We start from the raw sequence: 13296 nt of genomic DNA on the forward strand, positions 1-13296 counted from the left end.
TAAAACTGGTTTTAATTTTATGATTTTAATTTTGATATTAATTCATAATTGTTTGTAATATAATGCCATACATGTATTTAAAGTATGGCTTAGAGTCGCTAAAAATAAATTCTTATTAAACAAGGATGACAACATCCATAAATAGGGAAGCACAAAATAATCATAGATAAGAATACTACAAAAAGATTTGAAGAGCATTTGTTTCCCTTATAACAATAACGGACAGTCGGGCGAACATTTTGAATCATTGAATAGCTTCGCTACTTAAAATCAGGAAATAAACAAATTTACTTAAAATTTTATTGTAGTCATTTATATGAAGAAGACTACTTTTTCACTTATCATCTTTAATTCAAAAGCTTTCAAGAATATTAAGAATTTAATTCTAATAGACTTATTTTTCTTCAAATCATATTTTTATGAATAAAACATGGGCAACTTTAAGTCATGTATATTAAAAAGTATTAAAAGGCATTTTTTTGGTGGCATAGCTTCTCTGTATTTAAGGTATGTTTGGTAAACGGAATTTTTGCCATATTTTTGCTGAGAACATGATTAATTTTGGTTGGTAGCCTACTTAAAAAAAAACTCTATTTTTGTAATAAATAACCTTTTGTACAATAAATGTAAACATATAAACAATATTCTAGCCCATGGAGGGAGGGACATTTGGCTTTTATTACTCTACTAATCCCCAAAGTTTTATAATAACTTTTTCTCGTATTTATTCGAATCCGTTGGATAGGAACCGGTTCTCATCTATACAAAAAAAAAATATGTCTAGCATCGTATTATATCCAGCTTTCTACGAATATAAAAATGTACAATCAAAAGATTAAAACCAGTTTTATTAGCCGGTGCCTTCGGCACCTCGGGACTAAAAAAACTGGTTTTAATCTTATAATTGTACATTCTATATCCGCGGAAAGCCGTTTATAATACGATGCGAGAAATAACTATTCTTATTCTTTGGCTTGATTGTCCAAAAGTTTTAACCCCTAATTGTAATCTACAGAAGGAGTAATTTTGTGTATCATCATAGGGGATGTAATTTAATTTTTAATTTATACTTTAGATCTCTTGCTTTAAACACAAATTGTTATTACTGCGCTACTTATTAACAACAAAGACCTCGTTCTTTTGTCACTAAATTCTCACTATAAAAGTATTTTTAATTTATTTTTAAGGCTTAAGTCATGATTTTTATGTTTATAAAAATATGTTCTTTAAATTTTTCATCCCCTCTGCATTTTATATTCTTATTTGAAAAAATCAACAAGAATGACATTATTGACTAACTCTCATGTTATCATTGCTATCAATTTCCGCAAGATTTAAACTATTTTTAGCCATACAGAAATATCATGTATTGTATTTTTTTTTAGACAATTCTATGCGAAAAAAAAACAACATTAAATTAGTTCCTGTTTTGTTGTTCCGAGCTATCAGTCCCCAGGGAGTAAGGGAGGGGACAATGGGCAATTAATTCAATTTAAGAGTTGTCACTGAAAAGCAATGAAAACCAGATTTATTCAGAAAATTTGACCAAAATTGTAAGGGGATCGTGGTAATATAATTTAGAACAAAATTATTTCTAAGAAAAAAATCATTCACTTGAAAATTAAATTACCAATAAATCACAATGTAGTAAACATTCTGTAATTAATCACTAGAAAAATCGTGTTTAGAACTTTGTCAACCCTTCTCATATATTATTAACTGCAACCTAAATTTAAGGGGTTCTTAGGTTGGTTAATACATAAATATCACAGTAGATTTTCTATATATGAAATGACATTTGCTTGGGGAATTATTTCTGTCTGCAATATTCAAAACTCACTCAGCTAGTTAGCGGGGCATTGGTGCGCTAGTACCCAAAGTCAGTCAGAAACTGCTGAATTCGTGCACATTCCCTTTAAGCCTGTACCCAAAGTCTGAGACTCTTAAAAACTGAATATTCGATCCATTGTCCCCTCCCTTACTCCCTGATCAGTCCCTCTGGGTCAACAAAACTAGACTTAATCATAATATTTTTCATTTTACTATCCGTAGAAAACTGTCTGTAATGAATAACTATTCAAGTACATGTGTTTCTTGCTACTTTTATGCAATTTTAACTTCCTTATTTAGAAGTGTATACTATTTATCTTGAAAAAGGACACTTCATGATTTATATTTACACTAGCGACCGTGTCCATAGAATCTAGAGGTTCTGTATTCAAAGGGGCAGAAAGGGACTGGAAAAATAGAATAAAACCATCCTAAGACTTAAATCTGAAAATGAAATAGCCTTAAACCATGGGACCTATAAGAAGCTTCCCTATTAAGGAGAACTCAATCAGTAAGTAGTTATTGAAATCTTAAGCTTGAGACTAAAAAACTTTTCTACATTATGTAATATGAAATATGAAATGTAAGAGATAGGAATTGAATTTAAATGTTTAGATATAAACCCTTTATGAAAGTAACTCGACGAACGTCTGTTTGTTTGTGTGTGTAGCTAACGATCTTGCTCGGCCAATATGGTTCTTTTACAGTAAAGCTTTGTATTGGTCATATAAAGGTTTAAAACTATTTGGGTACCTCCACTTTCCCATGAAAGATTAAAATTAAAATTTGTTCAGTGTCCCTTGATCTGGTTTTATAAACATAAAGATAAAGAGCTTGTTGCACTACTTAAGTTTTTTTTTTTCATTTAGTTAAGGTAAGGGCAATGAAAGGTAAATAAATCTTCATTCTATATTCTATTACCCTTTCCTCACAACCCACTCTAATTGAATACACACATGATAATTTGTAAAAGATCAATTTATTGTCCATTGTCCTCTCCCTTTATTAAACAAGCTAAAATGCCGATGGGCTATTTAAACTGGTTTTATTATTATGATTGTACATTTTTATACTTGTAGAAAACTGGATATAATACGATACGAGAACCGGTCCTATTCCACCAGATATCTATCGGTTTCGAAGCGATACTAGAAAACAAAATTACATACCTTAGCTAATTGGTTATTAGCGCCAGCCACCGTTTCCGCCTTTTTCCCGCCGATTCCACCTCCGCCGTCTTCGCTAGTCTCCGACAGAACCGTCGTTATTGAGGCGCTGAAGTTCCGCTTGCGAATGTTGGAGGGTTTGATGATTTCTTGTAGCGCGGCAAACTGAAATAGATAAGTATAATTAGATAGATAGATAGATAGATAGATAGATAGATAGATAGATATATATATAGATAGATAGATAGATAAATAGATATATAGATAGATAGATAGATAGATAGATAGATAGATAGATAGATAGATAGATAGATAGATAGATAGATAGATAGATAGATAGATAGATAGATAGATAGATAGATAGATAGATAGATAGATAGATAGATAGATAGATATATAGATAGATAGATAGATAGATAGATAGATAGATAGATAGATAGATAGATAGATAGATAGATAGATAGATAGATAGATAGATAGATAGATATATAGATAGATAGATAGATAGATAGATAGATAGATAGATAGATAGATAGATAGATAGATAGATAGATAGATAGATAGATAGATAGAAAGATAGATAGAAAGATAGATAGATAGATAGATAGATAGATATATAGATAGATAGATAGATAGATAGATAGATAGATAGATAGATAGACAGTTAATTAATTTAGTATAGTCAATAAAAAGTTACAAGAAGATGAGTTTTAAAATTAACTTGTTAAGTAATAAACTAATTATTTAACATTACTTAACACTTTATTCAGTTTTTAAACACAAGTTTTAAAAAAGTTTCTCAAAATTTTAAGTTTTAGAAAAAAACACTATTTATATTATAAATAGTGTTTTTTTTGTAATATAAATATTGTTATAATCTAATGGCGAAAAAGTTTAGAACAAAATTGTTTCAATAAAAATAGACAATATACCAATATAATAAATTTATTAAGATTAATTATTTATAGTATCTAGACAGTTTTCCGCGGATATTATGATTTTTATTTTTATGTTCGTGAAAAATTGTCTGTAGTACGATGCTGTACAAATTTCGAATCCATACTGGAAATGTAATTAACAAACAGTTATTAAGACAATTTTATAAAGAAGAATAGATTGTCAATAAAATAGACAGACAACTGTATATAACAATGGATATATGTTATACGTGGACATATTGACAGCTTGCTAATAAGTACCAAATTTATTGGTCAGATCATCAATTCAGTAGTATAGGAGGGGTTGGGATAAAGAGAGTTGATAAGGGATGTTGTTATTTTAGCCAGCCAAAAGCATCACTTTATCAAAGTACATGAAAATCTGGCGCAACATCCAAATAATAATATATCGATTAGTACATCTAAAACTACGTAGGCGAAATTTATAACAAAGAAAAAACAAAAACAAAAATATTTCTTTAGAAAAAAACCGCAAATCTAAAAAGTTTTTATAGTCAATAAGTTAAAGTAGTATAACAGAACAGTTTCTATTTTTCTAGGACTTAAATCATACTGTTCTAACATGGTTTCAATAATCTAGAGATCTCGTCTTAGCTAATCTTATTATTCAAAACTAATAATTACTTTGATGATCGATGTTAATTATAGCTAGGATGATTGCATTCAAAAGTAATTTTTAAACAAATAAGAAATGAACAAGACTTGTTTTTTATAAAGACTTAAGCCATTTTAAATTTTAAAAAAAATTTTTAATGTCACTTCGAATGGAGCTATAAAACCCCTTCACAACATATGGAATAGCTATTTATCACATCGTATAATATTATATTATTATAGACTAATTATAAAATTTAAACCAGTTTTGTGAGCCCCGAGATGCCGAAGATACATATACTCACTTTTTGAGGACCATTGCTTTAGAGGTATTTGGGGTCATGATTATATCCCATTCTTTTCTTAATAAAAATATTAGGGAATCAAAGAATTATAGAAAGCTATGCGTACTGAAATAATAATTATCTAATGATTGATAGAATTAGTAATGATAGAATTACTAATGAAATATTTAAGAGTTTTTGATAGGGGTTGCCGTGTTCAAAATTTTCTTAGTCTTTTTCCTGAATACTTCAATATTAAAAATATTAATTAACTTCTCATACCTCTATCTATGTATGTATTTAGAGATAAATATTTCTATTTAGTTATTCATCTATCTATCTAGAAAAAAAATAAAGTTGGCAACCATGAAGTGCAAAAAAACATTCAATCAAAAATGGCGCGAACTTTGTGGCGAAAAATTATCTTTCTTCCCGCCAAATTTTCTTGTGAATATTTAAAACAAAGGTTTATGAAAAGAGATAATTATGTTGAGAAAAAGGTTCTCAATAACATAATGTATATATGCCTTTAATCAGTCACTTTTTATCTTTATTTGTATAATTATATGAATGTTCGTTTGTCCGACTGTATAAAAAAGTCAAAGTATTTTTTTTTTGAGGGGGAGGGGATTTTTTCACTAATAATTTTATACTTGGGGTAAATTTTCAAAGGGTGGGGAGTAAAAAGTAAGATTATGGGTTTGAAAGGACAAAAAAATTACCCGATTTGTAGAAACTTGTAGGGCTTTAAACCTTTGCGCGAAGCGCTAAAAATGCCTTGTTTGTCAAGCCTAGCTTTCATGGATGTTGTCATCCTTGTTCTTTTCTTTGTGAATTAAGTAATTTTGTATATTTTAATTTAAATTATAAATTACTAGATAATAATATACCAAAATATACAAAGAATAATTGTAAATGAATAATCAAAAAATAACTTAATTTTATAAAAAAAATTAACAAGAACAAATTTTGTCAAAAAGTAGCGCAGCTATGTTAATAAAAAGATTGGTGATTGAGCATATTTTTTAGAAGATATTGTTCATAAACATAGCTTCTGAAATCTGAGATAGGCGGAATGCTTTAGCCTTAGAAAGTAATAATACACAGCCAACTTTCTAATACACCTTGAACACATTAAAAAGGACGGACAGACAGACAAACATACCACATATTACGCAGGGATCTTAAGAGATGAGACAATGGCCGAAAAAAAGATTTACATCCCCGATGATAATAAACAAAATTACCCCTTCAGTAAATTAAAATTAGAGTTTGAAACGTTTGAACACTCAACTTGATGCAATACAAATTTACTGAAGTCCCAAAAGTTGTTACTTCATCGAATTAGAAAATGTTAATATATAACTTTGGTGACTTTTTTCCCCTCTCTCTCTGCATAATATAGAGTAGCTGCACTAGCATAATGATAACAAAAAGTCATTACCATTTTCTCACAACCAAGTGTTTTTGGAGCTAACAATATTCATAAAGCACAAGGGTGGGGATAGATATTCAGAAAAAAATATTTTGTGCGTCTTATCATTTCATTTTACCTCTTTAGAGTTAGGTTCAGTCTAAGAAGTCGAGGGAAGTCCCGTAGGGTTTATTTTGAGATGGCCAGTTATTACATATTTTATATATAAAATTGTAGGTTTCAGTTTCACCCTCTAAACCCCCTCACCTCCAACCCCCAGCAAAAAAATCTGAGGGGGGTATTCTCAAAACCCTGCCGAAGTTAAAATATCTCACCTCTATTGAATTTTTTTTAACAACCCCCCCTCCAAATAAAAAGCTTTAACGTCTCTGAATAGGAGTTTGATATTAAATTATTGGGCTAAAATGAGATAAACTTAGCTTAAACTGTGCAAAAAATCTACCAAACCACTTTTCATAAGTTTTTGCTTGTTTTATATTTGTTTCTAGAATACTTCTATCTAATTTCTATGTTAAGTAGCACAAAAATGAGAAAAATGTGGTTCATAATTATTCATTTTACTCTTTGTCTTTTCTTAATGAAAAAATAAGTAATTTTTTTTTATTTTTTTTTACAAGCCAAAGCTTTTCTATGATAGGTTCGTCTCGTCTGTACGTATGAATGGATCTTTCTCTTCTTCTTTCCCTCTTCCCCTTTCTCTCTTTTTCTTTCTCTACTCTCTTTTTCTTTCTCTTTCTCTTTCTCTCTTTCTCTCTTTCTCTCTTTCTCTATTTCTCTTTCTCATTTTTCTTTCTCTTTCTCTTTCTCTCTTTCTCTTTCTCATTTTTCTTTCTCTTTCTCTCTTTCTCTCTTTATTACTTTCTCTCTTTCTTTCTTTTTCTACTTCTCTCCTTCTCTTTCTCTCTTTCTCTCTTTCTCCCTTTCTCTTTCTCTTTCTCTCTTTCTCTCTTTCTCTCTTTCTCTCTTTCTCTTTCTCTCTTTCTCTTTCTCTCTTTATTTCTTTCTCTCTTTCTCTCTTTCTCTACTTCTCTCCTTCTCTCTTTCCATCTATCTCTTTCTCTATCTCCCTTTATAATTTTCTCTTTCTCATTCTTTCTATCTCTTTCTTTTTCTCGCTTTCTCTTTCTCTCTTTCTGTTTCCTTCCTTTTTCTCCATTTCTTTCTCTTTTTACTATTTTTTGTTATCTAAGCATCTTTTTTTTCTGTATTTCTCAACTTTCTTTTTAGTAGCTTCGCCCATAGCCTGTAAGATTCTATATTCGAAGGAAGAAGGAGGGGCAAATAACTAGCTTAAAACCATCCCAAAACTTTAATTAAGAAATAAAACAGGCTTAGACCAAACTAGGAGTATGCGAAGTTAAGCTAAAGTTACCGAGATCTAACGAACAAATCTTGCTACGTTTTAAAAAAATAGATTAAATGAAATAAAGATATGAATATTCATATTTTTGACATATTGTTTTTAAAAAAATAATATCTTTGTTGTTTTATTCATAAAAAAATAATAAATTTTAATTAATATTCAAAAGCATTATTTTGTATTTAAATTAACAAATTTGAAGGTGTGACTTTGTACATTTTAAAAATTAATTAGAATATTTTTAAGCAACAAATTCAAATGGACTTTTTTCGTAAATTAATTTTAGTAAATTTGTTTGAAAAAAAGAATATTTATGAGCAAAACTTAATTGTAATATTAGTTGCGTGCACATCAATTTACAACTACTAGGGGGGGGGGGGGGGCTGCTAAAATTCTATTCAATTTAAAAACTAAGAGGGGAGTTGACAGCCCTATACACCCCCATACCGCACAGCATAAAATGATGCTTAGAAAAGGTATTAAAACCTTTTATTTAAAGGAATCACCAATAACTCATAATTTGAATCAATTTAGCAAAATCCAATAATAAAAAAGTGTTATGTTCAGATGAATATATATTTTACGGAAAATCAGGGTGTTATAAGTTATAGAGAAGCTGCTTAATTCGTATTGTTAAAATGTACTAAATCATAAAAAAAGACCTTCAAAAACATTTCCTTAAACGTAACTTTTTCAATTTTAAATTTCACGAACAACTAAAAATCATTAAATGGGTGAGAAAAGTGTTTAAACGAAATGAAAAAAGTTTATAGGAGCTAAATAAATGTTTCTCAATGACAATTTTGTCCAATAAAATATAAGTTATTGTTATGAGAAAAAAATACTCACAAACCCTTTTAGAAGATCACAATGTAATAAAAGACAGACGGCTTTTTATATTTCCTATAACAAATGACGTCATATTGGCCTACTATTGGTCATTTAAAATGTATACCGGCCTTCCATTGGAAATTTAGTCTGTGTAATGGCCCATCATTGGTCATTTGTATTGTATGGTGTCATTTTTATAGGCACTTTAAAAAGCTTCAAAAGACAGATTCTTTAAACTAGCTAAATAGATTCGCTTCTAAAACTTAACATTTTTCAGAGAACACTTTTTGGGCTAAAAAGCTTAATGATACATCAGTCTAAAAATCCATAGAAGGCAAAAATTGTTTTAAAATGATACACCTATTTTATTCTATTATTTAGAAAATAAGGAAGTATATCGTTCCAACTGTCTGTTTGTCTGTCTGTTCGCTTGTAAATATATCAATTGTTTGATAGTTAATTTCATTTTAAATCTGTCTATATTTCTATCAATCGATTGTCTTAACAGATAGAAATTCATTTAGAGAGATAGAGAGAGATAGGCAGATTGACAGACAAATTGAAAGATATAGAGACAGATAGAAAGACAGATAGAAAGACAGATAGAAAGACAGATAGAAAGACAGATAGAAAGACAGATAGAAAGACAGATAGAAAGACAGATAGAAAGACAGATAGAAAGACAGATAGAAAGACAGACAGACAGAAAGACATACAGACAGATAAAAAGACATATAGAAAGACACACAGACAGATAAAAAGACACAAATACAATAAATAGACAGACATACAGAAAGATACAAAGACATACAAATAACAGATAGAAAATCCCACACAGTTTTTATGATCTTGCTGAGAAATTGATGGCCCTTTTACCCCTTATTTGGATTCAACTTGTAGATAGACAGATTAAAAGATAAGTACAAACTAGACAGATACAAATTGATGGCCTTTTTAACCCTTATTTGGATTAAAGGAAGCACTTTTGAATTTCCTCCTTTTTATATCCGATTTTTAGATCTTCCCGAAAAGCTACTCTACAAGGCATTGGGTTGGTGGAATCACATCTGATGTCCTAGGACGTCCAAGCTTTTTTTGATGGGGCTAAAATTAGGGGTCTCAAAGTTTTGAAGGGAGTAATCTAATGTATTTATAAAATTCTGAGTGGTGTAAAATTAAAGTCAATTGTTTTGGAAGGGTAGACAAACACCCCTCCACTCTTAGACGTTTATTCGATATTTTAAAATTATTTGGGTTTAATTAGTAATGGTTACTTGTACCCGCGACCGTGGCTCAACACGTAGCGCATCCGCTCGTTGTCGGAAAGGTGATAGGTTCGAATCTCGGGCTGACACCGCGTCATAACTAAAGACGTTAAAAATTGTTCCTACTGCTGCTATGTCAGATGCGCGACATAAATAGTTAGAGTAGGGGGAATGCCTTGGCCCAAAACAGGCGCAACTCGTTACCATGCACAGTTGGGACTTCTCAGACAAAGGTCGTGCATCACAGAGAGTTGGTTGTCTGTTGGATGTTACTTAACCTAATATCCTTGGGTGTTTGGACAGAGAAGGGTGCTTACCAGTCATCCTTAGTTCTCCTGGATTGCTGGACCAGGACCTAGACAGTACACCAAGTCGAAAAGGTCCTGGACTGTAATCCCGCCCGTACGAGGTAATCTAGGTAGTAATGGTTACTTGTGGAATTAATATATCAGTGCCAGTTTAAAATTAATCAAACCATAGCATAAGTTTCCATAAACAACTCAACCAAATTATCATTAAACATGCCTATGAATAATTTAATAAAATAGCCACAGACTAGCCGTTAACGAGATCTTGTAAACATACATTTAACTACCGTTGTAGGAGATAGGAAAAATTTCTTTCACCAAAAAATGAAAATTCTACACTTTATCATTGGGGAGTAGATTCAATTATCGTCCATTGTCCTATCCCTAGAAATAATGCATTCATTTTCATATATTCGACATTAAGCCGTTGCCAAAAATCCTCAAGTACATTTTAGAGATAGCATTATTAGAGTAACTTTCACAATGTTCATGTCGAATATACAATTAAAGAAAATTGGTCATAACTGACAATCGACACGTTTTTTTTGTAATATAATTCTTACCTATGTCGACTTTATAATGTTAATGTACGTGATAATGGCTGATTTAAAATCGAAAGAATTTTTTTTGAAATATTATTTTTGTGAAATGTAGTAACTCTATTGTCCCAATGAAAAATGGTCCTATATACAATTTTTACCACGCTTTGCAGGGGGTTAGTGGAAGTGAGACCCCCCCCCCCCCCTTATTTTTTTAAGGGACGGGGGGGATTCATATATTGAAAAACAATAGATTGGATAAGCATATGGCACATTGGGAATAACCATTTTCCCTTTAAATTTTACACCTGTATAAAACGATTGTTATTACGCATATTTTTTTTAAAGGTAAACCTTTGAACAATCTTTATCTGGGAGGAAAGAGACATTGGGATGTTTATTTCACAAGTCCCCGAAGTTTTATAATAATGTTTTCTTATTTGTTTGCTTAACAATTTTGGAGACTTTTATTGAATTTTAATTTGTTAGTTCATCAAGTCGGTTGTCCAAACTTTTTAACTTCTAATGGTTTTCTACAGCAGGGGTATTTTGTGTATCATCATTGTGGATGTACATAAATTTATCAAACATTGTCTTATACCTTTAAGTTCCTAAATCTTTATATCAATACATATTATTAGAGTTACGTTATACTGAAAAAATGTTAATGTTTATTTCAGACAAATGTTTTTATATGGATTTATTTTTAGGAATATCATAGCGTGTTTCTGTTAAAATTCGAATAGGCAGGGTTAAACAAGGATGATAACATCAATACAAAGCGAAGCACAGCAAATCAAACAATTAAACAAATGCTGATTAACAAATATAGAGCTAAAAAGCTTTTAATCAACTTTATAAAAGTAACAGGATGCTTGTCTGTCTGTCTGTGTGTAAATAAGGATCTCGCTAACCGCTGTGAACCAATATGGCTTTTTTTAGTCCCAGGGAAATTTTGGCAAGGGTATCCTTATAAAGGTCTAAAAACTCAATGAATATATTAAGATACAAATATCAGCTATACGTTACAGATATACAGACAAACACGTTCTTTATTGTAGAAAAGCTTTGCTTTCTTAAAAATGAATACCTTTATGTATGTACATTGTGTTTGCTTACATATATGGTAAGGAGAAAAAATATTAGCAAGGTTAAGGGGCTTAATGACCTAGCTTTGATCCCATCCCTGTTGAATGGGATGGTAGTTGGTTGACTTTGCCCTGTGTCAACTATATAACACTCAGATAACATTCATAGAGGTTGATGGACGGACATAACCCAAATCTAGAAAAGATTCGGATTTAAAGAGTTATTTATTGCATCGTACTATAGACAGCTTTCCGCGGATATTAAAATGAAAATTTATAAGATTAAAACCAGCTTTGTTAACTCCCAGTGGCCGAAGGACCAGGCCTAACATTAAGATTTTGTTTACTATTCGTAGGAAACGGGCTATAATACGATACGATACATGATTTTTTAGGTCTAATTCCAGCGGATATTAATTGGTTTCAAAGCCATACTGGAAAATAAATTCCTACTTGTTTGAAACATGACTATAAAATTACTTTTATGTTTTAAAGAATGTTTCAAACTATTTTTTTCTAAAAATTACAACCATAACGAAAAGAGGAATATTAAGAGATGATTTGACGATATAGTAACAATGGAAAAAACTTGTAATATCATTTTAATAGCACAGCTACTATATAAGTCATCCTTGTTTGTCCTTTAGTCGATTGCTATATTACTTTAAGAGTTATAATGCTGTAATTTTAACATTATCAAACTTTTATTCAGACAAAATGTTTTCAATAGAAATACGACCAATTATCTATTTCAATTTATACTAAACTAGCGGCTACGCCCCTAGAAGTCTCTAGAGGCACCTCAAATGTTTTTTTTAAATAATACGATACCTATCTGTGTTATTTTCAAGTTTCCTCAATACCTAGCTATGTTGCGTAGGAGTCTCTATACGTAAAAAAAATACAATTTTTAAAATTTCTCTTGGGAGGGTGGTGGTACCCTCCCCCAAAATAGTTATAAACCTTCCCGGGACCTATGAGAAGCTACCCTGTTAATGAGAACCCGATCGGTTAAGAGGTTAGCGAGATCCTTCGCTACAAACAAACACACAAACAGACAAACATCATTCTAATTTGCATTATAGATATTAGTCTAAAAATACTCCAAAATTAAAAATTTATAATAAATAGCCTAAAACCATCCCGGGACATATATGAATCTTTCTTAAATGTAGAATTTAATCGAATCAGTGGTTAGAAAAAATCAATGAATTAATGAAATCCGTTGCGTGTTACGCTCTTTCAAAACATAAATGACCTTGTTTTTTTTTAACTGTTACACTAACACATACTGTATTGAAAAATCTATCGATAAAAAACATACAAATTGAATTAAGTTTTTTTATTATAATAGTTTTTCTATTATTATATTTAATCGAAACACCAATAGCGACTAATTGATAAAAATTCGTAACATTTATTTCCTTATTTTTGATACAAAAAGGGTATATTTGTCGCAGCGCAGCAATAACAAGATAACAATATTTTTTAGGATTTATAAATTAGTTGAGTAAGATTTATTGTTTGTCAATTATGATCCCAGTAACCACTAAACCAATTTAGTTCTTAAATTTAAGAAGCTTTGCAAAAGCTACAAGAAAGGTTTAGATTTTCTCTAAATTAAAGACTTAAGGTGG

At 30.4% G+C, this 13296-nt stretch overlaps 1 protein-coding gene across 1 annotated transcript in view; it reads right to left on the minus strand.

The window, feature by feature from the left end:
- The window catches only part of LOC145327552 (uncharacterized), a 119696-nt gene that overhangs the window by 845 nt on the left and 105555 nt on the right, over positions 1–13296 (minus strand). Inside the window, exon 5 of the mRNA XM_080171095.1 lies at positions 3000–3161. Within this exon, the coding sequence (XP_080027221.1) occupies positions 3000–3161 (162 nt within the window). The remainder of the gene's footprint in view (positions 1–2999; positions 3162–13296) is intronic.

Source organism: Acartia tonsa, chromosome 9 (assembly GCF_053477335.1).
Source record: "Acartia tonsa isolate MP-2025a chromosome 9, ASM5347733v1, whole genome shotgun sequence".
NCBI classification, from domain to species: Eukaryota; Metazoa; Arthropoda; class Copepoda; order Calanoida; family Acartiidae; genus Acartia; species Acartia tonsa.